The sequence below is a fragment of the Eulemur rufifrons genome, chromosome 7 (assembly GCF_041146395.1).
Source record: "Eulemur rufifrons isolate Redbay chromosome 7, OSU_ERuf_1, whole genome shotgun sequence".
NCBI lineage: Eukaryota > Metazoa > Chordata > Mammalia > Primates > Lemuridae > Eulemur > Eulemur rufifrons.
In genome coordinates, this window is record NC_090989.1 from 189,958,651 (window position 1) to 189,986,415 (window position 27,765).

The following is a 27,765-nucleotide window of genomic DNA, read 5'->3' on the forward strand; positions in this document are numbered from 1 at the left end:
TACAAACTGAGCCCTGACACCAACTGTGGCTTCCAGAGAAATGAGAATGATAATAAGTAAGTGTAAAAAGAGTTAACAACACATCCTTTAAGCCAAGAAAAAAAATACATCAGGAGGGACAGTCACAATTGAGTGGACTGAGAGGAAGCATGAGGGGCTGAACCACAGGGCCAGGTGGGAGTAAGGGGCCAGAGGGGTGAGGTCCCCCTTTCCAGCCCCGGGAGATGGAGAGGAACGGAATGGGCCGTGTGCAGCAGCTGCTGGAGATGGTTTCCACCCCGGCCAAAGCAGCTGCCCCTCCTCTGCCCAGGCCTGTCCCATGCTTTGTGGCCATGCTCATGACAGGCAACTAACTAACGGGACAGCGGCGTCTGCTTCAGGGACATGAGCACCGAGCGCAGGCGGGACACGTCTTTGCACTGCTTGCTGCTCTTGGGGTTGAAGTCACATAGCTGAGCCACCTTTTCCCACTCTGTGCCTGGAGTCTCCTCCTTGGATTCCTTCACAAAAGCCTCCTCCGATGCCCTGCAGGTGGAAGTAGGACAGAGATTTCACAGCTGTTCACCTTCCCCCTGGGTCAGTGCTGCTCTGCCCAGCCTACCTGGGGCACTTTGTCCAGAGGTCTCCTCCCCAGCCCTGTGCCCTCCGACCTCGGCTACCTGGGAACATAAAAACTTCCTTGGCATAAAAGGAAGTCTAGCTTGGTCCTGCCTCAGAACCTTTGCACTTGCTATCACCTCTTTCTGGAATGCTCTTCCCCCACACCTGCCCGTGGCTTGCCTCTTCTTGTCATTCGGGTCTCAGTGCAGGTCTCATTCACCTCTTCAGAAGGGTCTTCCCGGCCCAGGTTACTTCCCTATCAGGAGTTCCCAACCTGGGGCTCCTGACACCTAAAGGCTCTTGGAGGAACTAATGCAGAACTGTAGCTATTTTCAACATTTCCAAAAATGTGGCAGATACGACATTGACTCACCACCTAACTACCTGAAGCACCTAGTTCAGCATTGCCTAAATGTTCTGTGTAAGTAGTCTCCAGAAAATGATTGTGGTCAAATATATATGGAAAAATCAGTTAAAGAGGATCTTTGTACCAAGACTTTCTAAGCCTTTAACGTGCTAATGTGCATCCTGAACCTCCAAGGCGGAGCGTGTGGGTAGAGAACCCACCACGTCCCGAGTGTATGTGACTACAGAGCCCTCTTTAGCCTGAAATGACTGTTGTCTCCATGGAGCCACGGCCTGGGGAATGCTCCACTGGAGACTTTGCTTTTGGTTAGAATCAAGTTAGGATGAAAACTGGTGGCCTTATCATCAGAAGTTCTGGTTGACAGTTATAGATGCCACTGATTAAGGGACAATGGGGCAACAAAGTATAGTAAATACAGTATAGTGGGCAAAAGCTAAACATGGAAGTAAGAGAAAGATAATAAAGGATTCTTAGGTGGGGAGGGCTGGCTCTGTGTCCTGTTTGGTCAGCAAGGGACTCTAGAAAGTCCCTTTTTCTTGGAAGCCCCTTCTGCAGCTCAAGCAGGACCAGTTGTGCCACATGCCAGGCTGATGGCAGGTACCTCCCCATGTGATCACTACAGACTGCGCCAAGGAAGATGTTGCTTACGGGCTGTGTGCTCACTCCCTAACCTGTAATATGAGGACCACAGCCTCCACCCTGCCGAAGAATCCACTGAGGTGGCAAGTGGGTGCAGGCTCGGGAAAATGCAAAGTGTGTATGTGGAGCTGGACGGTGAGGGAGTGAGAGGAGCTATCCTGGGAGCTGGCTCTTCAGGGTCAAGAGGCTCCCTTCCGTCCATGTAGCTCAAGGTGTGGTCCGTGGTCCAGTGGCATCAGCATCACCATGGAGCTCATGAGAAATGCAGAATCTTGGGTCTCACCGAATCAGAATCTGTATCTGGTTTCGCAAGCTCGCCTGGTAATTTACAGGCACATGGAAGTCTGAGAAGCCCTGGTGTAGACTCTCCCTCTCTTCAGGGTCGTCTTGGGTGCCTCCTGGGCCATTTCTTCAGGCTGAATAGGAGCACCAATCCCCCTGTGGTATTCCACAGCACCCATGCCCATCTGGTATCCTCATCCCCTGCTGGAAACCTCCCGTGGCTCCCCACTGCTTGGATCAACTTCTTAGCCTGGCACAACTGGAGCTTTGCAACCGGCCCCAAGCTGACCACCTCCCAGCCTCAGCTCCCACCCATCCCCTCAGCCCTGGCCACTGCAGGCAGTGGGGTCGTTCCTGGCTCCATGCCTTTGCCCCAGCTGCTTCCCCCTCCTTCCCTCTCCACCCCCCAGCCTGAAAAACTCCTCACACTTTAAGGTCCAGCAGAAGGTCCCACATCTCCAAAGCCTGCCCTGGCCCCCCCCAGGAGGGAGGGAGAGTCTACACCAGGGATCCTTCCAGAGCTTGCTGTGTCCTTCCACAAGGCTCTTATCACAACATGCTCCAGACCATGACCACCTTGGGGGACAGTCTGTGTGTATCTCACTCCTGTTTGGCCAGAGCCTGGCATAGGGCAAGCGCCAGCGGGCGCTGGATGGATGGCAGAGTGGATGGGAGCGGGGAGAGGAGGACCCTGGTGTGCCCTGCCCTCCATGAGGGAAGGCTAAGCCCCGGCTGCATCAGAGGTCGAGAGGGCACAACCCAAGTGAGGAACAGCAAGCACTTGGCACACACATGGTGGATGCCACTCACTGCATTTTCCCTGCAGTTTCCGGGTTCCCAACACCACCCTCCAGGCTGTCACTACCCATCAACTGTAAGTGGCATGAGATGAAACCTGTTTGCCATCCCAGGTCTAGATTAGTCATAGTACCAACTAGACCCCAAGCCTGGAACATGGTCCAGGCCTGGGCAGGGGCTCGTGGCCAACGTCAGTGCACTTGGAGGCAGGGGTGGACAGGAACAGATGTGCACATAAGGGCGTCTCATTCCTCTCCATCTGCCTCCAGCATCCTGTGCTCCGTGTTTGTTTTGCTCAATAAAAGACCCCTTCACCCCACCCACCCACCCACCCGCAACAGGCACCTCAGAGGGAGGGCGCTGGGGCTGCTTTGCCATTTTCCCCTCCCACGCGGGAATGGCCACCCATTCTCCGTGTCTCCACCCTGCAGGGCTCTGATGTCACCAGGCTGCCTCCAATTTGCTGGGGGGATGGAGCCGAGGGTTGGTGCCTGCACCCGCCCAGAGGTTTGCCTCCTGCTCTGACCATTGTCCCGAGCCCAGCCACACTTGGTTATACTGCACAAGCAGGAGACTCAAGAAACTGTGTGCCGGCCACACACGGGCTGCACGGCTCCAGCTCCCCCCAACAGAGGAGCAAAAGGGACACATACACGTAGCCGATGATATCAGCATCTGGCTGCTGGTAGAATGCTTTGTCAGCGATCCTTGAGGGACAGGTCAGGGGAAGGGGTTAGGTGGGGAAGACAGACAGCAAGACAGACAGGCAGGCAGAGGGTTAAAAAGAAAGAGAGACGGCATTAATACCTCCAGTGGGAGAGGTGTTAGGAAGCACAGTTCTGGAGGCTCAGCAGCTATCCCTGCCCCAGAGGGGAGAGTGGGGATCCTCCATCCCGGCCCCAGTGCCTTTCTAAAACAGCCCTGACCATATTCCTGCTCCTGATCAAAAACCTTCAGTGGCTCCCCACTGCCTGTGTCTCTACCCAACCCTATTATCCAAGGCCCTCACCTTGTGACCCCCCTTCCTCCCCTCTCTGCTACCACTCCCTGACCCCTGTGGCCCGATACACTACATCCTTTCCTTCGTAACATGTTGTTCCTAGGTCTAGAATGCCCTCCTCCACCCCCTGTCCTTTTTTCCCTGATGAACTCCTAGTCATCCTCCAAAGCCCAAGTCCCCAGACACGGAGGTGCCTTCCCCACCGGCTTCCTAGCTTCCTTTGCTTCCACGGCCTCCTGTGTTCCAGCTCAGCAGTACCTGTGACTCTCCTTCCAGCTCCTGGAGGACATAAAACTGGGTCTTCCTTATCTCTACCTCCTCGGTGCCCAGCCCAGAGCCTGGCACGCAGCAGTTTCTTGAACAGAAGAGTGGCGGTTTCCCAGAGGGGGCCTGTCCGTCCCTTCCTGGAAGATTGTCCCTTCCTGGAAGCTTGTACCTTGAAGGGCACAGCCTCAGAGGTAGGGGGCCCTGGGCAGTGTCCAGTCTGAGACCATTTCCACAAAGGTGTTCTCTGGTGGGCATCTGCTGTCCTTGTCCACCCGCCATCCGACCCCTTTCTCCGGATTGTTCTCTGCTGGATGAGGCGCCCTCACTTCAGTCCCTGACGTTTGGGTGGGACTGACCCCCGTGCACAGCCCAAGGAACGGGACTATTGCCCACGATGGGTCGATCAGAGCATGCCTGCCCTGGCTCCGGTCATGGCCTGGCACGGGCACATGACCCGAGCCAGACCAGTGAGGGCCAGGCCAAGGACTTTGGCTAGACCTAATTTCACCTGAGCTGCCAAGAGAATAGGGCAAAACTATGGAGCTGCTGATGGCCATCCTTGTCCCTCATACCAGGGGCATGTGCCCAAGAGTGACGCCAACATGGAAAGCAGAGCTGAGCGGCAGCAAAAGTGAGTGCTGATGGGCTTTGTTTCAGCCATACTGCCCCTGTGCCTACAGTCCCAGCCGCAGCCTTTTCAGGTCCACGAGCCACTATTTCCGTTTAACCTTTAGCCACTATGGGCAGCCGCAATGGCATTTGTACAAGCAGGAAGATTCTGTGCACAGGTGGATTCCTCGCGGAGCCAGGCCAGTGCTCTCTCCGCCCTAACCCTGGCCATGGCCCCGGGTTATGTGGTTCTGTGGCAGCTGGGCCCCCAGAAAGCAGGCTTGCGTGACGGGACCCTGGACCTTGTCAGCTGCGGCGATGCCAGCTTCCTCTCCCTGGTGCAGAGGAGCCGAGCCTCAGTGGTGGAGCAGCGCCAAAGGCACGGGACTCCATGGGCACCTGAGGACGCAGCCCTGGGGTATGGTTTCTCCTCTCCTGCTCCTGCCACCAACTGCCCTGTCCTCAAGAAAGTCCTCCCTACCATAGCTCCTCTCACTGTCCCCAGGGATTGCCTCAAGTCCCCATAGCTCTTCTCATGACTGCTTAGCCCCCTCACGACCCCACAGCTCCTCTCATGTCCCCACAGCCCCCTCTTGTCCCCATAGCCCCCTCTTGTCCCCACAGACCCCTCCTGTCCCCACAGCCTCCTCCTGTCCCCACAGCCCCCTTCTTTCCCCACAGCATCCTCCTGTCCCCACAGCATCCTCATGTTCCCACAGCCTCCTCCTGTCCCCACAGCCTCCTCCTGTCCCCACAGCCCCCTCCTGTCCCCACAGACCCCTCCTGTCCCCACAGACCCCTTCTGTCCCCACAGCCCCCTCCTGTCCCCACAGCCTCCTCCTGTCCCCACAGCATCCTCATGTTCCCACAGCCCCCTCCTGTCCCCACAGCCCCCTCCTGTCCCCACAGCCTCCTCCTGTCCCCACAGCCTCCTCCTGTCCCCACAGCCCCCTCCTGTCCCCACAGCATCCTCCTGTCCCCACAGCATCCTCATGTCCCCATAGCTCCTCTCACCGGTTGTTGATCTTGTTCTTCTCAACTTGCTCACTCTGGCGCTGGTTCCACTCCTCTAGGTCCTTCTTGGCCTTCTCTCGCCACTCCTGTTCTGTCACCTTAGAGGCAGCATCTGTGACCCCACCAGGAAAAGGAGAGGCAGCTTATCAGTTGGGTGGCACAGGCCCAGCTGCCCTGGCTGCTCTTCCCCTGGCACCTGCCAGGCAGCCCAGGGCCACCCTCAGCCAGTCCCACAGTGAGGCAGCGTGGGGGCCACGCACCCTAAAGCCTCCCCACTCCATCCGCCACGTCCCACACAGCCAGCCCAGCTCCTGCCTCAGCCCTGCCCTCACCCAGCTCTTGCAGCCGTTTCCTCTGCTCCTCTCTCCACTTGCGGATGCTCTCGGGCTCCTGAGTCAGCCTGTCAGCCTGGGCAATCGCGGCATAGCCATCGGCAGGACCGTTAGCCTCCTAGGACACAAACAGACAGGACACATACACAGCCTGTCACGCCTTCCCCGTCTCTGCTGCCCCCTCTGCTGGGGACCAAGTACCAAAGCAGCCCTCACATCTGGATAACTCAACAGCCTCAAACTACCCCATACCCACCGTGTCCTCTGACCATACCCTGTCTTTGCACTTGCTGTTCCCTCTGCCAGCAACTCTCCTCCTGCTGTGTGACCCTGGGCACGTTATTCAACTTCTCTGTGCCTGACCATTGCCCCTAGGACAGCCACACTCATTTATACCTCAAAAGCAGGAGACTCAAGAAAGCATGGTGTCAGCCACTTTCTTCATCATAAAATGGGCTAAATAATAGTACACACCCCACAACGTTGATATAAAGATGCAATGAGTTAAAAGAAAAATAAAGAACTTAGAAAACTTCTTGGCACACAGTGAGTCCCTTGTTTACTATGAGTAAAGTCACTCTCTGTCATAGCTGTATTAACGCACGACACTTACACAGTCTGAACGGACCTCACTTTATAATGTGTTTATTTGTCCATTGTCTGTCTTCTCCATCAGAATGTCACCTTTAAGACAGCAGGGACCCTATCTGTCCCATTCATTTCTGTGTCCCCAGAGCCCAGCACAGTGCCGGGCACACAGTGGACACTGGCCGAGTGGGCAAGCAGCCCTGACATACAGGACGGCCGTGGCTAAGACCACGCCATGGTGGACGGTGTGGACTCTGCAGCCAGGCTGTCGGGGTCCAGATCCTACTTCTGATGCTACCAGATGTGCGTATGGCCTGGGGCAAGTTGCTTAACCTTACCTGGCCTCTGTTTTCTCACCTGAAAATGGGAACAATAGCAAGTCGACCTCTAAGAGGTGCTGTTGTGATTTACTGCAACAATATTTGTAAGACATTTAGAAGAGTGCCGGGCACGGAGTGACAGCTCAGTTAACGGTAGCTAGAATTATTACTAGTATTCATTCCCATTTTACAGGGCAGGAAACTGAGCCAGGAGAGATGGCACGCCGTAGTGGCAGAGCCGGGGCCAGAATCCAGGCCTCTGACTTCCAGGCGGGGGCTCTGCCCTCTTCTCCCCTGCACTTAAAGCGTTGGGAATTGTGAGCTCAGCTCAGCCGATGTCACACCCTCTGCTCTGGCAAAGCTAGAGCCCTTTTCTGATCCAGCCCCAGGTCCTGCCACGCCCCCTCGGGCACTCCAGGGCCCTGGCATTCCTGGCTGCACTCCAGCTGCCTCCCACACTCCAGCTGCTGCCCTCTGTCTCCTGGCGTCTTTGGCCTGCACCTGTCTCCCCTCCCTGCTTTAGCTGGTGAAATCTTTCTCCCTCCCTCAAGATTCCAGCTCAAGAGTCACCAGCTCAGGGGTACTTCCCAATTCCCCAAGCACGTTTCATGCCCCTTCCTCTCTGTCCTCTCTGCCACCACCTTCTCCACCTTGCGTAAGTCTCCCCCAAGGAAACAAGGGCTCTAGTGGGCAGGGCCATACCTTGTTTATAGCTTCTGAGGCCCTGTTCCACCCCTTCAGGGCTCCCTGTCCTCCTCCTTCAAGCACTTATCAAAACTGTCATGATTGCTATGTTATTTAATGTCTCCTCCCCATGGGACAGTGTCTGGCATGCCCTTTGTCCTTTGGCACCCACCCCTGTCCCAGCACATAGTGGTGCTCAGTAAGCAGCGATCGAATGAGTGAAGACCCCGAAGTCAGCAGGTGCCTGGTTCAGAGGAGGCGGCGGGGCCGTGGGTGCTGGCAGACGGAACACCCAGGCCACTGCCTCTAGCTCCTGGGGACGGAGGGAAGGGCGGGCAGCACAGGGTGGTCCAGCCCTCGGGTGGGGCGGCTCACCCGCTTCCTGCTCAGCATTCCACTTCGATTTACAGACTCTCCCAACATCCCGAGGGGCCTTTCCAGGATTTTATTTTCTTCACAGCACTTATCCGTCTCAAATGACTTATTGGTTTCTGTGTTGACTATGTCTCCCCCTTCTATGAGGTCAGAGAAGTTAGAAATAAAAATAAAAATAAAATGACCACCACCCCATCCCCACTCCTTTAGCAAGCACGTGCTGAGCCCTTTCTCCGTGCTGGCCACGTGGGCGTCCAACAGGCATCTCCGCCAGCGCTTGACTTTTCACTCCCCAGATTTGCCCCTCCCCCACCAGCTTCCCAGTCTCAGGAAAAGCCACCACAATCCACTTGGTTGCTGAGGCCCAAACCTCACATCACCCTGGATTTCTCCTTCCTAGCCCACGTGCAAGCCACAGCTGCTCCCATCACCACCGTCTCTAAAATGTGCCCCTGATGAGACCACTTCCCACCTTCTTCCCTGCCAGCCCTGCACCTCTGGCCTGGACCACAGCTGGTCTTCCCGCAGCCCCTTCTCCACAAAATGCCAGAAAGACCTGTTCAAAGCCTAAATCAGATTTATCATGTCATACTTAGAAAACATCCAAAGGTTCCCCACTACGGTTAGAATACAATTCAAGCGATCTGGTCTCTCCCTGGCCTCTGATGTCTGTCCTTGATCCGTGCCCTTGTGCCACACTGGCCCTTAGGGAGGTTCATCCTGTGGCCCCTTGGGGTCTCTATCTGGAACATTTTTCCCCTCAAATCTAGAGCCTACAGCTTCCTAGGGCTCCCCTCGTCTTCTGACTGAGGCCTCAACTCTGAGAGAGGCCTCCCCCACCATGACCACCTCTCTAAGCAATTGCCCTGTTCATTTTCTTCATAGCACTGATCACTCTCTAAAATGACTGCTTTGTTTACATGTTTACTGTCTGTCTCTCCCCACCCCGAAATAAGCAAGCAAGCCCCACAAAGGACAGAGACTGCCCGTCCCATCCAGCATCCAGGACAAGGAGGGCCTGGCTGCAGGAGGAGTTCAAGGATATCTACTGAATGAATTCACAGATGCTCGGGAGAGGATGCTGGGGACAGGAATGAATAAGACAGCCCATCTTCCAGGAGCTTGGAATGGGGAGTCCCATGCACATGAGAACCATGGCTGGGGAGCTTGCCACAACACAGGCCAGGTAAGAAGGAGGACAGGGCACACGGAGGGCCTGACCATTCCTGCCTGGGGAAACAGGAGAGCGAGGACAGCCGGGAAAGGGCATTCCAGGCCAGGAGACAGCATGCGTGAGGACCACATGGGGCCGGTTCCTTTGGGAAACTCAGGGTACACAGATGTCACCAGATGTGAGAGAGGATACCGAGGGAGAGGGGAGAGGTGGGCGGAAGACGGGCCCTGGGGCAGGAATCTCCTGCCATTTGCATACTTCGGGTGCATCTCTGTAAAGCCTGCCCTAAAATGAGACTCCAGAGAACTTGCAATTGAACGGTTTTCTTTGATCTTTACAACTCTATATGGTGAGTTTTATTCTCCTTGTTTTACAGGTAGGGAAACTCCAGCTCCAAAGCACCAAGGTCCCCCAGCCAGGAAGTGGCGGAGCCAGGATTCACACTGAATTACTGGGTGTGAGCAGACTCACCACACAGTAGCTAATAGGGACCAAAGTCACTTCTGGGACACGATTGTGTGCCCACCTTTGTCTCCCCATAAATCTACTTTCCCAAGATTAGAGGCTGCACCTCCTCCAGTTTCCCCGCCCCGTGCCCCCTCCCTCTGCCACACGCCCACACACCACCCTCAGCTCACTCAGGGGCTGGGCAGTTTATAAAGAGCTCCCAGGGCTGCGGAGCACTTTTCTCAACAGCCCTGCGGGGCACAGGGCAGGGCTGCCACTCCCCATTCTACAGGCTCAGCGCAGCTCCGTGGCGGGAAACAACCAGAAAATGAGGTCTTCTGACTCCACCCAAATTGTCGCTGCGGCCTGCAGTCTGGGTGTGGGAACAGCCATGAGGGAACATTCAGACCCCAAACCCAGGCATCACTCAGGGTGTTCCACCACACCTGATGTCAGGAGGCGGCCCTGCCCCAGGCCTAGGGTGCGAAGCCTGGCCAAATTGGCACCACTGCCCCCACCACGTGCCCGCCAGCAGCGGGGCCCACAATCGCACCCTGTCTGGGAGCTGTGCACAGCTGCCCCTGCACCTTTGGCCTCTCCAGGTCTCCTGACACATCCCTCTGTGTGCAAATCCCAGGCTGCGGGTGAGCCCTGCACTGAGTGACCTACCCTCTGTGCCCTTGCACGTGCTGTTCCCTCAGCCAGGACCACCCACATCCCCCTGGGCAGCCTTGAAACCCTGTTCCAGCGTCCCCTCCCAGCTGTGTCCCCTGACTTTAGCATAGGCTGTGGTGCCTGAGCCCAGATGCAAGTTCTCTCTTACTAGCTGCACAACTAGAGCAAGCTGTCACATCTCCTGTGTAAGATGGGAGTAACGAGAGAGCCAACATCACAGGGAATTGGAGGGTTAAATGAAGTCATACATGTAATCTTGGACAATGCCTGACACACAGGCGGAGCTCAGGCTCTAAGCTCTCGATGCCCACCCATGTCCGAGGACTCCCATTACTTCTGTCCAGGACCCTGTCCTCTGCTAGAAGAGAGCTCTGCAAGGACAAGCTCCCCAGTAGACTTGCCTCCATACCCACTGTCCGAGTACAGTGCGCCGCACACAAAGAATGTGCGTTGATGAAATGAGTAAAGGAATGGCCGATTACAATGCAGTGTAGGGGGCACGGGAAAAGCACTGGACATGCCATCAAGGGGACTGGACTTTGAGTCCCCCTTCTGCCATCCACTGGATGCATGTCCTCTGAGAAGTCCCCTCCCTGGGCAGCTTGGATTTCAAGCCTGTTAGATGAGAGTGACAGCATGCCACTCAAGGTGGGAAGTGAGGCTCACATGAGATGACTGCTGTGGAACGCTCCGCAGCCCGTAGAGGACGTGCACGCAGGAGGGATGCAGGAGGGATGGCACAGGGTTGTGGCTCACTGTGTCATGTGGCACGGGCCCCATACCTGCTGGCCCTTGTGGCTCCACAACCAGGAGAGCACAGTGGTGGTGCCGGCGGGCAGGATCCTGAGAAGCAATTTGCTGCTCCTCTTCCCTGGGATGCTCTGCCCCTAACCCTACCAGTGACAGCGAGTGTCGGGAGCCACAGCTGGGCTCTTCTTTAATCACATGAGCATGCCGGTGGGGAGACTGGGTCACCGCCAGGAGGGTTGACAGCCCAGGAGGGCTCAGTGTATACAGACATGCTCCAGAGAGGGAGGGGTCGGGGAAGAGCAGGACCCAGCAGGCAGGAAGCTACCGCAGCTCCAGGCTTCCCTCAGCCCCGCTCCCTGGAATCCCTCTCTGGAGGGCCTCCTCCCCGCTGGGCATGGCCCTCAGAGCCTCCAGGGGCTATGGTGGCCAGGCCTGTGCTGTGACTCCAGGGACAAAGAGGATGAGGCACATCCGGCTTTGGGATTGACCAGCTAAATCTAAGCCAAGCTGAGCTGTAGATTCCTCTAAGCAGCTCAGAGAACGATGATGGCAGTGTGCGGGGGCTGGGGGGGTCCTTTGGAGGCCTTCTGTCCCTGCCCTGGAATGCTAGGTGGAGCTGAACAAGGTGTGGGCAGGTACACCCTGGTGGCCCACAGGCTGCAGAAAAGAGGAAATGGAACACACAAGCTCTGCCTGGGATCCTTGACAGCACTGGGCGGGCCCAGGCCCAGGCTTCCGCTCCCCCTGCAGGTGCAGGCCACACCCTGCCATGCTCAGTCCTAAGGAGTGTTTGCCAAGGCTTTCCACTTGCCACCCAGCCACCCGGCCAGTCCCAGCAACAGCGGGGTAACGAAAAGCACCCCAGATCAGGGCTCAGGAGATGTAGGTGAGCCAGAGCTTTGCCACTAAGCTTCTGTGTGACCGCCTCATCTGGGAATCCTCCCTGCCTCTAAGGCTTCTAGCAGGGCACTGATGTGAAATGATTTACAAATAAACACACCTGGGTTGTTATTAGCAACAGTGAGACTAAGAGCCCCCACTGAGATTGGGAAGGAAGCCCCGGGCCCTCAGGTTCACCAAGTGCAAAGCGGGACCAAGGGATGGGGAGGAAGGCAGTGGTGGGGGGTGGGACGAGTCCACCAAATGTGGAAAACTCCGAGACTGACTGATTTCCTGTGTGACTTTGCATTAGTCACTTTACCTCTCTGAGCTTTATGATCCTAATCTATAGAAAAGGCAAATTATCCTGCTAATAGTGTTCTAGGTACTTCTGTGGTTCCAAATGTACCTCTAGCTCCAGGTCTACTTTAGGACTTTTTTTTTTTTTTTTTTTTGCAACAGAGTCTCACTCTGTTGCCCAGGCTAGAGTGCCGTGGCGTCAGCCTAGCTCACAGCAACCTCAAACTCCTGGGCTTAAGCGATCCTCCTGCCTCAGCCTCCCAAGTAGCTGGGACTACAGGCATGCGCCACCATGCCCGGCTACTTTTTTCTACATATTTTTAGTCGTCCAGCTAATTTCTTTCTATTTTTAGTAGAGATGGAGTCTTGCTCTTGCTCAGGCTGGTCTTGAACTCCAGACCTCAATTGATCCTCCCTCCTCAGCCTCCCAGAGTGCTAGGATTACAGGCGTGAGCCACCACGCCTGGCCCTACTTTAGGACTTATGGGTCAAGCAAAGTTCTTTTGTGTGTGTCCAGGGCCTGGGCAGCTAAGTCTCAATCATCTACCAAACTGTACAGGAATAAATGCTCATTCTTTGGCTCTCTCAGGCCCAACTAGACATCAAGCTGCTAAAGTCCTAGAGATCGACTTTTGTAGCTTACTGATAGTTGAGTAATTTTCCAGAAACAAGACTTGGCCTGTTTCCCTGTGTAAGGTACCAGCCCATCCCTCTTACATAAGTAAGTATTGTTTATTCTCCCAGAGGATTCAAGAAGCCAGCTCCTCCCCAGGGTGGGGCTCAGGAGATCCCGCTGCCTCCGCCCCAGGGATCCAGGGTCTTTGACCCAATCTGAGTGGGAAGGAAGGCTCATTCAGTGGAGGCCTAACCCTACCCAGGCATCTGGGGAGGCAGGTAAGGGCTGTCGCATCTGTGGGTTCCCAGGGATGCCACTTGTGGTCTGAGTTCTCAGCCTCAATTCTCAAGCCGATTTGTGTGTATATGAGGGGAGGAGGGTCAGTAGGGTAAGGAGAGAAGCAGTCTTTAACTAGAAATATCCTTACTAGGTCCCCCCCCCCTTTTGTTGGTATAAAAATCACTGTAAAGATTTTTGAACAATCCAGTGAAAGTGAAAGCCCTTTTCTTAAGCCCACCCCACACCCACCCTCAGAGATAAATAACCATTGTTAACAGTTGGTGCACCTCCTTTGAGATATTTTGTACAAACATATTTTTAAAATAAAAAACAGGACCATACTGTGCATACTATTCTGCAAGCTGCTTCCTTCACTTAATGTATTGTGGGCATCTTTTCATGTCAATACAGGAAGCTCTGACTGCCCTTTTTAACAACAGCACGGTTTTCCAATCTATCCACTCAGTCCCTGATGCTGGAGACTTAGGCTGTTTCCAGTTTGCCATTATAAATAATCCCGCAAAGAATCTGCATGTCCTTGTTAAACTATTTCCTTAGGGAAAATTCCAAGAAGTGGAAGCTCTGGATCAAAGGGCTCGTCCAGTTAAAATGCTCACACGTGTTGGAGGTGACCACTCGGTTCAGCCTCACAGCAGGCACATGCTCAGGCAGGGCCTGTGCTTCCTCCCTTCCGTGCAGCTGTGGGCCACTTTTTCTCTCCCTCCCCAAACTAGACATCATTATGGGCAACTGAGGCCACTCCCCGCCAATCCCTGTCTCTAGCGGTCCTTATTCTTCATCCCCTCCCCTTACATGACAAGAAAACATGTCAGAACCTTTCTCTGTGTTCCCATGACAATGCATCAGACACAAAGGACAGAAGAACGTGGAGCCTACGCCAACGATGATGGGGCCGTCAGTTACCAAGACCTAAGTTGCTGGTCCTCCCCACTGCTGAGACAGAACCTTGCTTACCTGAAACACATCTCCATTGACTGTGGTCCCCATGTCCTCAGAACCAGCTGGAAAGACAACAAGGAGACAGCATCACTCATTGTTCAGCTGGTCCTACATTAGCACCCTGAACCAACCTCTGTGTACACCCACTACATATCACCCCCCACACTTAGACATAATGGGTACAAAAATAACTTGGGCTCAATCCTTCACTATTCACAAAGCCTCTCACAGCCATTATCACATTTGATTTTCACCACAGCTCTGTGATGAAGTTGTTATCAACCCATTTTACAGATTCTCAAGCTGAGGCTCAGTGAGTCTACATGATTGCCCAAGATCACCCAGCCGGCAATAGCTCCTCACCTGCCTAAAACTAAAGGACCGCCAGCCAAGGCTGGGAGTGGCTGATCATCCCTGGAGCCCCCACCTGGTGAGCAGGCAGAGGTGCTACAGGGTGGGGGCGGGGGCTGAGAGGCATAAGGAAGAAGGGCTTGCACACCTCCACCTGTCCCTGTGGCACCTGGAGCAACTGCACAGCCGCTCCAGCCGGGAGAGCAGGAACTGCAACTCCCACCAGGCCCACCTGGCCTATTTGTTCTCTTTGTGCCCCTCCCAGAAGGATTTGAGTTTGCCCTCAGCAGTGACTCCTCCCACTCCTTTTCCTAACTTCTGACTAGTCACAAATTCCGGGGGCATCTGCTGCAACAGAGCTGCCTCTCCTTTCTCTGGCCGCCCAGCTCCAGCCCAGGCCGTCACCACCTCGTGCCTGCACGGGTGCTTTGGTCTGCCTGCCCTGCTAGTGGCGAACACCTGGAAAGCCATAAATGGGTCTCTCTCTCCTCCTCTTTGCCTTTCCCAGCGCTGTGAAATGGTAACTGCGACTCTGTAGGAGCTCAGTAACTATTTGTTGAATAAACATGAATAAATGCATTAAAGAAAGAAAGGATGAATGCATGGCTTTTGCCCATTCACAGGTCTCCCAGACTGCAGCTGCACCCTCTCCTGTCCCTCTTTCAGACCGAGTGCCAGGGCAGATGTTTTGTAAAACACTCAGTAACCTGTGTCACTCCTCTGACTCAAAACATAATGGAAACAAACCCTAAAGAGATCCACTTCCCAAGGACCACAGGATCCCATGGACCCGCAGGGCCTGCTCCTGCCTTGGGGACTTCGCATGTGCTATTCCCTCGGCCTGGAAGGCTAATCCCTCACCCCCAGCAGCTTCTGCTTTGACGCTGCCTGATTAGAGGTCCTCCCCGACCACGCCCTCAGCCGCCCTCCAGCAGCGTCTTCTCTCTCCATAGCCGGACAGGTTTACTTGCGTCTGTGCTTATCGTCTGTCTTCCCCACTTGAATGGACCCTCCATGAGGGCAGGGACTTTGTTTTGTCCATGAGGGGCTCAGCACCTGGAACAGTGCCTGGCACATAACAGGGACTCCATAAATATTTGCCAGGTGAAGACATCTCACCCCGGAGCACAGGACATGGGGATCTCCAGTCTCACCCTGCCCATTCTTCCTGACTCACTTTCCACCCATCCCTCCTACAAACCCTAAATTCTGGTTTCCACCTTCCCAAACACACCACTCCCTACCTGCAATGCCTTTCTTCCCGCTGCCCTCTCTAAAGAATGCCTTTTTGGATCCATTCATGCTCCAAGATCCAGTTCACAGGTCACTACCTCTGGGCAGCCCTCCCTTTCTTCCTCCACTTGCCTAGGCACTGGGGAAGGTCTCCCCTCTGGGGGGTCCCAGAAAATTGTCCAGCCTCCCTCCACCCTCTTGTGCAATTACCTGTGTCCCTAGCAGCCACGTGCTCCCTTACCAAGCTCTGTATCCTACTCAGCTGCTGAGGGCGCCTGCATGGAGCGGGTGAGCAGCGACTTGGCTGAATGGAAGTTGAATTGCTCTTGTGGAGCCCTCTCATCTGCAATGCCTCTCAGAAACTGCGATGCCTCCCAGCAAAGAGCCAGGGGAGGCCACACAAGGCTATCACAGATGGACAAATATCTCTTCACTAGCCAGACAGGGATGTAAGCAGCAGTGACAATGCTTTTGGCCTGGGGACTGAAGGGAGGGATACTTAATCCCATGGAAATAATCCCTGAGTGACATAAATGATAATTGATTTTGCTTTCAGAGTCAAACAGTGACTGATTTTGACCAACTCTGTCAGCTGTCACCCCTATTCATTCATATAGGGTATCTCCTGCATAGGTGTCCTGGTCCCTAAATCAGGTGGGACCAACTGGGTTTCAGTGGCAGCATCTTCTACAAAAGGGCTTCTTCTCCTGGGCCATCTCCTCTAGCAGGACCTCACGTTACCAGCGTCCGTTCACAGTGATGCTGGTCTGGACACTTGGCCTTCTGGAGAAGTGGCACCACTGCACTCCGCCCTGACCAGCCCCAGTCACAGAGCCCCCAGCCCCACCTGCTGGAAGCTGCCCAGGGCCCATTCTGACCTTCGGGATGTCTCTCCGCCCCAGTGTCTCAGACTTGTGAGTATTCCTCTGCAGATGAGGTTCCAGCCTCTTTGGGAATCCACATACACCCACACACAGAATTACGAGTATCTGTTCCCACAGTGCTCTGCTCAGCCTACCGCACGATTACAGTCATGAGTCCACAAGCTGAGGCCGGAGGAACAGAAGTGAGGCAGATGCAAGTCTCAGGGACAAGCCCCTGGGTGTGTTGCTTCCTTCAGCTGCCTGACCCATTTTGGAACAAGGGCAGAAATGGTCCAGAACATTCCTATGAGCTTACTGAGGCCCAACAGGGGAAATGGGCTTGCCCAGAACTGATGGGCAAGTCAGAGCCAGGGCTGGTGCTCAGAAAACTGGGTGTGAAAATGTAAACCTTTTGGGCCCTGCCCAAGGCTGATGAATGGAAACAAAGTGTCCCTCGCTCGGGCAAGCCATGGATCCAGCCCGAGAGGACAGACTCAGCGTGGCTCAGGCTCAGGTCCACACCAGACACCTCTTTCACCAGGGCCGTCTGGGAACCCAGTGTCACCGCACTCGGCACAGGGACTGCTAATATGAGGACCCACGTCCAAGAGAAGGAGACCCAAAGTGGCTGGCTGGCGGCTGCTGCTGGAGCCAGCTTCCGCTCTGCTCCCAGCAGGCCAAGGCACTTACTCTCCGCCCCATCCAGGCTCCTGGCACTCATCCCTGCTCAGGGCAGGATTACCTGTTCAGCACTGCTAGACTGAGAAGGGTCGGATCAATTCTGTCCTGTCTGGCCACCCATTGAGCTGCCACTCCGCAACACCCCCCTGCTCCCCAGACTGCCACCTAGGAGGGCAGTTGAGCATTTGCAGCTTCAGTGTCTGTGAATCTGGGAGACCCTCAGAGGGCCGTGTCCCTGGCAGCTCCCTGGAGGAAGAGAGCATGTCGCTGTTTCTCTCCCTGTGGCCTTGGGTCTGAGGCCAATCTTTGCCCCACCCTGGCCAGAGAGGGAACCTCCCGTCCAGGCTGTAAGCCCCTGGAGCCCCACTGTCCTGGGAGAGGCCAAAACTTGCTAAACTCCCAGGAGCCTCTGCCTACCCACCTCAGCCTACCCTCGGTCTGAATTCTGCCTGCCCTTCTCTCCCTTGGGGTTCCAATGATGGCTCCTCTCAGCAGGGCCTCCCTGACCTCGCCATACCCTCCTCCGCTCCTCACAAGACAGACTGGGGAAAGGGGTGGTCTCAGGGAGGAGGTATGGACAAATGAATACCAGAGCATTAACTTGAGCAGCTATTTCCCAGGAATTCCCTGGGACATGGGAGGGAGGATCCATACTGCGGAGCTGGAACCTGCTTGTTCCGAAGACCTCCACTGCTGGCTTGGGCAAGTGGCAAAAGACCCCCACCTCCTCACTCCCACGCACATCACCTCCCAGGGAGACTGCCACAACATTGAAAGAGATGGAGCCCAGAGCCGGGAGGCCTGGGATCAAGCCCTAGATCCATCACTCATGCACGGCTGTGTGACTTTGGATAAGAGGCTTAGATTCTCTGGGCCTCCAGTTGCTCACATGTTACAGAAGGCTTGTTACATGTCTCATACGGAGGGGACACAGACTTGCTTCAAACTTCTCAGTCACAAGGACTATCTTACTCATTTCTGTGTCCCTTGTGGCCCGGCATGCAGTAGGTGCTCAGCAAATGTATGACTGTAAAGAGCCTTGTGAACACGCGAGTGTGCAAGTGTGTGTGTGTGCACATGCACCAGCACTTATTACAACAGATCCATAAGCCCCTCCAACAGGACGCTACCAGGAAGCGAAGTCTATTTTGGATGTATTCATAAAGGTGATATCTATTTTTTACTAGATATTTTACAAAATAGTTCTTTCAAGCCAGAACCAGAGCAAGAACACTGTTGATAAACACGATATTGCAGGAAGCAGGCCCTGAACGCTGAGGTCAGAAATAGCCCTGGACTACCTTTGGAAAACCATTAAGTAGACAATTACAAACCCTTGAAGGGCAAGAAGCATCTGACTCAGGCCCCTTTAGGCCCCCACCCCCACCCCAGTGTCAAACTCAGAGCCAGGCACATAGAAGACAGCAGGTCAGGTGGAGAGGGCAAAGAGACTGACAGAAACAGGTTTAAATCTTTGATCTGCCACTTACTAGCTATTTCAATAGAGTACCTTACCTCTTCGAGCCTCAGTTTTGCCATCTCTGAAATGCTTCAATGGTGTGTATGAAATGATTAAATGTAACTAACATGCTTAGCCCAGTGGCTGTGCAATGGCTGGCAGTTCGCAAGGAAGGTTTGTGCCTTCTTGGAGCACCCAGTATGGCAGAGCTAAGCCTGAGGGGTCAGCAGGCCACTCCCGCACCACTTAACTGGGAGCCTGGGACAGCCAGGGTACTGAGAGGTTCAGGAGGGACTCTCAGACTAGGCTGGGGCTGGGTTCCAGGGCCAGGCAGTATGGAGCTGGCCTGGGGATGAAATGTCATGACGGAATTCCTGTCCTGAAGTCACCAAATCCACAGCCCCAGGAGAGGCCTTGGCTCATCCCCCAGCTCAGAGGTCCTAGATGGGGATCTGCAGGAAGATTCCACCCATTTCCCCCAGGCCCTCGATCACACACACGCACGGCCCGGCCTGCTCCTGGCCGGCCTACGGCAGGCCTTCACTCTATGGCAGGGCCCCTCGGCCAGGTCAGCGCGTGCGGGGTCCCCGGCGCGAGCCCGAGCCCACCAGCCCGCAGGCCACCGCGCTGACTCACCCCCACTCGCGGGTCCCGGCTGCGCGGAGGCCAGCTGGCTGCGGGCAGGTGCCCCGAAGCCCTCGTCATTCTCTATGCCCGCGATCTCGCTCTCCTGCTGGGCCAGAAAGGCAGCCGCCGGGTCCTCCTCAAGCGCCTCCGGGGCCCCGCTCTCCGACGACGAGAAGAAGCCAAAGTCATCAGCCATTTTCCCCGCGTCCCTGCTGAAGCCTCTGCCTGGCGCTCGGCTCTGCCCCGCGCGCGCTCCGCGCCGTGCGCGGCGGCCGCGACGCTGTCACCCGAGCCGCCGCGGGGAGCCGGCCTCGGCGGTGACGGGCTAGGCGCTGCGGCCCCGCACTTCCTCTCCGCCACCGGGCCGGGCTCGCCTGTCACTGCAGCTGCAGGCGCGGCGGCGGGAGGAGTCGGGGACCGGAATACGGTGATGTCACCGGCCGAGGGAGGGGGCCCGGCAGGACGGCCGGGAGGTCGCCTCGCAGCGGCCACAGGAGGGCGGCAGCAGGACGTGGCGCAGGCCGAGGGGTCTGGCGGCCGTAGCAGCGTTCCCTTGCTCCTTCCTCAGCGGCACTCCTTTCCAGAACATCGGGATAAGGCACAGCTGCCGCCCGCCCTAGAGGCGGGGAGGACTGGATAAAGTGGCCACCGTGCACAGGGCCATGACAGGCGGGCAGCCTGGCCTCGGGAACTCAGAGTGGGTGGTAGCCGCGCAGATCTGCTCCTGATTCGTTCCGCAAAAGTTTCTTCACTTAAGCTGGGCAAATATTATGAATCCCATTATATGAGCCTCCTCCTCTGTAAACAAGGCTGGGAAAGGCTTCGTTGCATTTTTTCGTACAAGTCCAGGGCCTTCCCCAGTAGGCCATGTTGCATTAGTGCATTTCTTGTGTGTTTCTCTTCATTTGAGGGAACTCCAGCTCATATCACCAGAGCTCCTATGGCCTGACCGGGCCCTTACTTAGAAACTGGGCCCCTTAAATATCCTTTAGATGTGAACTGGCCTGAGAAAGGCAGATCTAATTTAACCAGGCAGCCTGCCACTGTCCACCCGCTGCCTTCAGTAGACAATCTCTGAATGCCTCCTCCCTGCCAGGGCTTTGATAAGCACCAGAACAACATTTTGCAAAATCCAGCCTTGGCCATGGGGAGATTACAATCTAGCGAGTCCAACAGATGGCAAATGGCCAACATTTGTGTGCTAGGTGCTCTGACATTTAAGTACAGGGTACAGGTAGCCCCAAAGAACCACATGGGGTTTGGGCTGTTTCCTATTTCTGACGTGGGACTTGAAGGTCAACTATGAATTATGAACTAGAAGAGAAAAAAGAAAGATATGCCCCAAGCTGCGGGGTGGTGAACCTATGGCCCACCATGGTTGGCCATGCCACATGTATTCCCAGGTTGCAACCTAACAACCTATCATTCCTTCCCAAATAAACTCTCTCTCTTTTTTTTTTTTTTTTTTTTGGTAGAGCTACTCTCTCTGTTGTTACTTTACAGTGACCTATGCTTTGCTCCTGATCCCAGAGGAAAAGCTTTCAGTCTTCTTCCACCATTGAGTATGATATCTCCTGTGGATTTTTCAGATATGGCTTTTACTACATTGATGTAGCTACCTTCTATTTGTAGTTTCTTGAATGTTCTTGTCATGAAAGGGTGTTGAATTTTGCCAAATGTTTTTCCTGCTCAAGAGAGATGATCATGTGATTTTCTTTTCCTTAATTCCGTTAATGTAGTGTATTACCTTGATTGATTTTTTTTGTTGACCTACACTTGCATTCCAGGTGGTCATGGTATTTAATCCTTTTATTGTGCTGCTGAATTCAGTATGCTAGTATTTTTTTAATCTCAAAAAGGAGGTACAAATGATTTTGTTACATGGATACCTTGTATAATGCTTAAATTGGGGCAGTTTGATAGTATTCTCTTGAGGATTTTCACATCAATGTTCACAAGGCATATTAGTCTGTAGTTTCCTTTTCTTGTAATGTCTTTATCTGGCTTAGGTATCAGGGTAATGCTGGCCTCATGGAATGAATTAGGAAGTGTTCCCTTCTCTTCAGTTTGAAAAGTTTGAGAAGGATTGGTATTAGTTATTCCATAACTGTTTCGTAGAATTTACCAGTGAAGCCATCAGGTCCTGGGCTTTTGCTTTGTCAGGAGATTTTTGATTAGTGATTCAATCTCCTTACTAGTTGTAGGTTTATTCATATTTTTTACTTTTTCTTGGTTTAGTCTTGGTATGTTTTGTGTTTCTAGGAGTTCATCCATTTCATCTAGCTCGGCATACAATTTCTCAGAGTATTCTCTTATAATCCTTTTCATTTCTGTAGAATCAGTAGTAATGCTCCCACTTTTGTTTCTAATTTTAGTAATTTGTCTTCTTTCTTGTTTCTTAGTCTATCTAGCTAAAGGTTTGTCAATTTTGTTGATCTTTTTGAAGAACCAACTTTCTATCCTCATAAATTACTATAATTTTTTAAAAATATGAGGTCTTGCTATGTTGCCCAGGCAGGTCCCGAACTCCTGGGCTCAAGCGATCCTCCTGCCTCAGCCTCCCAAGGTAGCTGGGACTACAGGTGTGCACTACTGCACCTGGCCCTCATAAACTTTTTTCCCCCAGACTAGTGGGGCTTCATTCTATGCACATATGGGTTATCATTTGGCCAATGACCCAAAAGTAATCCCTATGCATATTTCTGGAATTCTTGCCCCTGCTGAGCTCCCTCCTCTCCAGTATTTACCCTGCAAATCCTAGCCGCTTCAACTTCTCCAAACTCCTATCTCTGTCTTCTGTCTCTTTGATGCTATGAGACTGTTGGGCTCTGTTCGGGTTCCCCTCCCCTACTCAGCAGTTTAGAAATTCCTTCAGGCAGAAAGCCTGCAAAATCATAGAGCTCACCTTGTTTGTTTCTATTCTTTGAGCTCTCAGGAGTCACAGTTTGGTGCTGCCTATTGCCAGTGTTTAAAACAGCTGTGTCAGGCCCGGTCCAGTGGCTCACGCCAGTAATCCTAGCACTCTGGGAGGCCGAGGCTGGAGGATCGCTCAAGGTCAGGAGTTCGAGACCAGCCTGAGCAAGAGCGAGACTTCCCCCCCTCCCCCGTCTCTACTAAAAATAGAAAGAAATTAGCTAGATAACTAAAGATATATATAGAAAAAATTAGCCAGGCAAGCTGGTGCATGCCTGTAGTCCCAGCTACTTGGGAGGCTGAGGCAGGATTGCTTGAGCCCAGGAGTTTGAGGTTGCTGTGAGCTAGGCTGATGCCATGGCACTCTAGCCTGGGCAGCAGAGCGAGACTCTGTCTCAAAAAAAAAAAAAAAAAAAAAAAGCTATACCACATATTTTATCCAGATTTCTAGTTGCTTACAATTGGAGAGTTGTTTTTTTAAAAAATACTACATAAGAACTAGCATGGAGAGTAATTCTGAACCCTGTTATTCCTTCATGGTCAGAGTAGGAAAGTAGAAATCTCCCAAGTCTTCTTTTTTCAGAAAAAATAAATGTTTGTGAAGGATAAATACCACTGAGTATAAAAGGCAGAGTTTATGCCCATCAAGGGATATGCTCCTATGAGAATTCATGGAGTTGCTGAAACTAGACAGAGACGTTTCTTTGAATAAACTTTTCTTCTCAGAAAGGATTGGAGGAGGACTTTGTGGATGGAACCCACATCTCTGAAGATGGAGATGGTGTTCTGGTTCTGAGGTTCCTGGCACCCTTGCTCTATCCTGGCTGTTGCTGGATGGGGTACAGTGTCCCTGGGAGGCATGGGAGGAAGATGATTCCCATTGTTGTTGATCCTGGGATTTCACAATTTTTGTAGTATGTCTGTGTCTGTGTCTGATCTACTTGTCTCTGCCTAGAAAATTCAGGCCCTCTGAGGCTACATGAAGGCTGCAGGGACATTCAAAAGGATGTCCTGTGCCTGGACTCGCTTTCTCCCAACCTGATACTCAAGCTTGAAGTTGACGCTTTCTTCTCTAAACTCTATCCAATGGCTTTCTTCTCCTGACTTTCAGCATTTTTACTGCCCATAAAGGTGGCCCCACTACCTGGGCCTGTGTTGGGCTGCACTGTGTGTAGGTGACATGCCTGTGGTGGAGGATCTTCCTGCTCTTTGCCTTTTCTCTGGGGTAGAAGCCAGTGAGACAAACTCTGAATCCTAGTTCTAAATTCACTTTTTGGAGGAGCCTGTCTCTTCTCTGGTGGGAACTGGGATGTTTCCCGCATGGTAGTCTCTGTGAATTCCCTGTCCCAGGCAGGTAGCTGGTCCCTATGGTATAGGAGACCCCCAATCCTACTTCCTCTCCTTAAAGTTCTCCTGGTTTGGTGTCCTTGGGGCCTCACTCACTCCAGATGGGGTGAAATTTCATTTCAGGCAGTTTCCAGCTCACTAGATTTAAGACTATTTCTTTCTTAAATCATCTTTAATTGACACATTCCTCTTTTTCCCTGCCCCACTTGTGATTTGTTGTTGATGTTGAAGAAACCCTACTGTTTGTCTTGTAGAGTTTAATCTCAGTGTGGATTTTTCTGTTCACATTCCTGTAGTGGCATTTAACATACTCTTGTGACCTTGAACTTCCTGTAAATTGGTAGTCAGATCTAGAGTGGTGTTCTCAACCAGGGATAATTTTGCCACCCAGGGACCATTTGGCAATGTCTAGAGGACTTTTTTATTGTCATGACTTGAAGGGATGCTATTAACATCTAGTGTGGGTAGAATGTACACTATTCAGGTGATGGTTACATTAAAAGCCCAGAATTCACCACTATGCAATATATCTATATAACAAAATGCACTTGTATCTCTTAAATTTATAAAATGAAAAAAAAAATCTAGTAGGGTAGAGGCCAGGGGTGCTACTAAACATCTTACAATATTTGCATTATAAACACTTTTTGTTTAGCTTCAGACAAAGAAAGAATTATTCAGTCCTAAATGTCAGTAGTGCCAAGGTTGAGAAACTGATCCAGAGGCTTGATCGGAGTCCAGACTAATTGTTTTGCAAAAAATTTCATACATGCTGTTGAGCAATTCCCATTGCATTACATGATGGCACATAATGTCTAGTTGCCTCTTTGTGGCATTAAGATTGATCAACAGGTATTGTCAGCATGACCCATCTATACTCAACTTCCAGGTCAGCCTTCCCCCTCAGGTTATTACAGCATTTGTGATCATTATCTAAACCAATTACTTTGTTTCAGGCTGAAAAATTGTGGTGAATCTGTTTTCTTCAGTCTTTCTGCATTAGCTGGAAATCCTTAAAGAACTTTCACTCATTATCTATTTGGTTACCCAGAGGTAGTATTCATAGAGGAAAGGTAAAGTAAATGTTTGATTATTTCTCTTAATTCACCAGCTTTCAGAAAAGTAAAATGATGTGCTAGTAATCTCCATGAGTTATTAGAGAGCCATTTGTTTGTGGGTTGTTTTCTTTTTGGTATCACAATGAACTCCTGGATTTATACATATTTGATGTGTTTCAATGCACTTGTAGTCATTATACTTTTTCAATGACTTTATGTAGGTATAATGGACATGTAATAAACTATACATATTTAAAGTTTACAACCTGATCAATTCTTTTTTTTTTATCTTTTATTTTTTTTGTTCTTTTTTTTTTTTTTTACTCCCCGTGCCCCTGATCAATTCTGACATATGTGTACACCCAGAAAACCATCGCCACAATAAAGATAATGAACATATCCAATACCTTGGAAAATCTGTGCCCTTTGGAATTCTCCCTCTTGCCTTCCTGCCCCCATCTAATCCCCAGGTAACCACTGATCTGCTTTATGCCTTTCATTGAGTTTTATATAAATAGAATCATACAGTATTTACTCTTTTTAATCTGACTTCTTTCACTCAACACAATTAGTTTGAGATCTATCTATGTTGTTGCATATATGAATAGTTCATTCCTTTTTATTGCTGAGTACCATAATTTGTTCATCCATTCATTGATAGACATTTGGGTTGTTTCCACTTTCTGGATATCACAAATAAATCTGCTATAGACATTTGTGTACAAGTCTTTGTATGGATATGTATTTTCATTTTTCTTGGGTAAATAGCTAGAAGTGGAATAGATGGATCATAGAGGAGGTGTATATTTAACTTATGTTTATCATTTAAAAAAACTTTTAAGGCCGGGCGCGGTGGCTCACGCCTGTAATCCTAGCACTCTGGGAGGCCGAGGCGGGTGGATCGCTCAAGGTCAGGAGTTCGAGGCCAGCCTGAGCAAGAGCGAGACCCCGTCTCTACTAAAAATAGAAAGAAATTATATGGACAACTAAAAATATATATAGAAAAAATCAGCCGGGCATGGTGGCGCGTGCCTATAGTCCCAGCTACTCGGGAGGCTGAGGCAGTAGGATCGCTTGAGCCCAGGAGTTTGAGGTTGCTGTGAGCTAGGCTGACGCTATGGCACTCACTCTAGCCCGGGCAACAGAGTGAGACTCTGTCTCAAAAAAAAAAAAAAAAAAAAACTTTTAAGAAGAGTTTTGGATATACAGTAGTACAGAGATTTATCATATAGGTTATATACCCCACACCCAGTTTCCCTTGTTAACATTTTACATTAGTTTGATGTATTTGTTTTCTTATTACTGAGTTTCGATAGTTCTTTATGTTTTCTGACCAAAGTCACTTATCAGGAATATAATTTGCAAATATTTTCTCCCATTCTTTGCCTTTTTTATCCTTTTTTCTTTCTTTCTTTCTTTCTTTCTTTCTTTTTATTTCTTTTTTCTTTTTCTTTTTTGAGACAGGGTCTCCCTCTGTTGCCGTGGCTGGAGTATAGTGGCATCATCATAGCTCGCTGCAACCTCAAACTCCTGGGCTCAAGCTATATTCCTGCCTCAACCTCCCAAGTGGCTGGGACTACAGGCATGTGCTACTATGCCCAGCTAATTTTTATTTTTTTGTAGAGATGAGTTCTCACTATATTGCTCAGGCCTCAAACTCCCAGGCTCAGCCTCCCAAACTGCTGGGATTACAGGAGTGAGCCACCATTTCCAGCCTGTTTTTGTAAATTTTCTTCAGAGTATCTTTGGAAGAGAAGTTTTAAATTTTGATGAAATATAAGAATATTTACCAATTTGTTCTTTTATGGATCATGCTCTTATATCATATCCAAGAAATCTTTGCCTAACTCAAGGTCACAAAGATTTTTGCTTTAATGTTTTCTTCTAGAAGTTTTATAGTTTTATGTTTTACATTTACGTCTATGATCTATTTTCCTTGAAGGACACAAGCTACCTGAAAACATATATATATTTTAGAATTTGTAGATAAAGACTTTCCCACACAAGATTTTTAACTTTTAACTTTTGCCACTTCTATTCAACATTGTACTGGAAATTCTAATCAGAGCATTTAGTTAAGAAAGAGAAATAAAAGGCATCCAAATTGGAAAGAAAGAAGTAAAATGATCTCTATTCACAGATGAAATGATCTCATATATGGAAAGTTCTCAAGAATACACACACAAAAAATACTATCAGACCTAATAAGTGAATTCAGTTGCAGGATATAACATCAACACACAAAAATCAGTTTTATTTCCATATAGTGGAAATAAAAAATCCAAAAATAAAATTAAAAAACAATTTCATTTGTAATAGCATCAAAAAGAATAAGATACTTTGGGAAAAGTTAACAAAAGACATATAAGACATGTACACTGAAAACTACAAAACATTGCTGAAAGAAATTAAAGAAGACCTACATAAAATGGGAAAACATCACGTTTATGGACTGAAGGACTTAATATTGTTAAGATAGCAACAACCCAAAGAGGTCTACAGATTCATGCAACCTCTATCAAAATCCCAGTGACAGTTTTTGCAGACATGGATGGCAACCCATATATCTATGGTTAATTGATTTTTGACAAGGGTGCCAAGACCATTCAATGGGGAAAGAATAGCTTCTTCAACAAATGGTGGTGGGAAAACTGGATATCCATACACAAAAAGATGAAGTTGTATACTTACCTCATACTATACACAAAAATTAACTCAAAATAGATTAGACTTAAATGTAAGACCTAAAACTATAAAATTCTTAAATCATAAGCATAAATCTTCATGATCTTGGATTTGGCAAGATTCTTACATCTGACACCAAAGCACAAGAAAAAATATATATAAATTGAACTTCATCAAAATTAAAAACTTTTGTGCATCAAAGAACACTATCAAGAAAGTGAAGAGACAACCTACAGAATGGTAGAAAATATTTGTAAATCATATATTTCATAAGGGTCTGGTATGCAGAATACATAAAGAACTCTTACAACCCAACAACAAAGACAATCCAATAAAAAAAATGAGCAAAGGATTTGAATAGCTATTTCTCTAAGGAAGATATGCAAATGGCCAGCAATCACATGAAAAGATGCTCAACATCATTAGTCATTAGGTAAATGCAAATCAAAATCACAATGAGGCTGGGCGTGGTGGCTCACGCCTGTAATCCTAGCACTCTGGGAGGCTGAGGCGGGTGGATCACTCAAGGTCAGGAGTTCAAGACCAGCCTGAGCAAGAGCGAGACCCCATCTCTACTAAAAATAGAAAGAAAT

At 50.9% G+C, this 27,765-nt stretch overlaps 1 protein-coding gene across 4 annotated transcripts; it reads right to left on the minus strand.

The window, feature by feature from the left end:
* Positions 1 to 46: 46 nt before the first annotated feature.
* CLTB (clathrin light chain B) lies at positions 47 to 19,819 on the minus strand. Of its 4 annotated transcripts, XM_069476144.1 has the most exons (6): positions 19,179 to 19,815; positions 13,971 to 14,017; positions 5,909 to 6,026; positions 5,577 to 5,688; positions 3,340 to 3,393; positions 53 to 525 (listed from the first exon to the last, which is right to left on the minus strand). In XM_069476144.1, the coding sequence occupies exons 1-6, from the start codon at positions 19,363 to 19,365 to the stop codon at positions 354 to 356; spliced, it is 690 nt and encodes a 229-aa protein (XP_069332245.1). In that variant the 5' UTR covers positions 19,366 to 19,815; the 3' UTR covers positions 53 to 353. The 4 variants fall into 4 exon arrangements, with proteins under 4 accessions (XP_069332247.1, XP_069332245.1, XP_069332248.1 ...); XM_069476146.1 differs by lacking the exons at positions 5,909 to 6,026; positions 13,971 to 14,017 and adding an exon at positions 14,530 to 14,543 and having other exon boundaries at positions 47 to 525; positions 3,298 to 3,393; positions 19,175 to 19,819; XM_069476145.1 differs by lacking the exon at positions 3,340 to 3,393 and having other exon boundaries at positions 57 to 525; positions 19,179 to 19,809.
* Between the last annotated feature and the right edge of the window lie 7,946 nt (positions 19,820 to 27,765).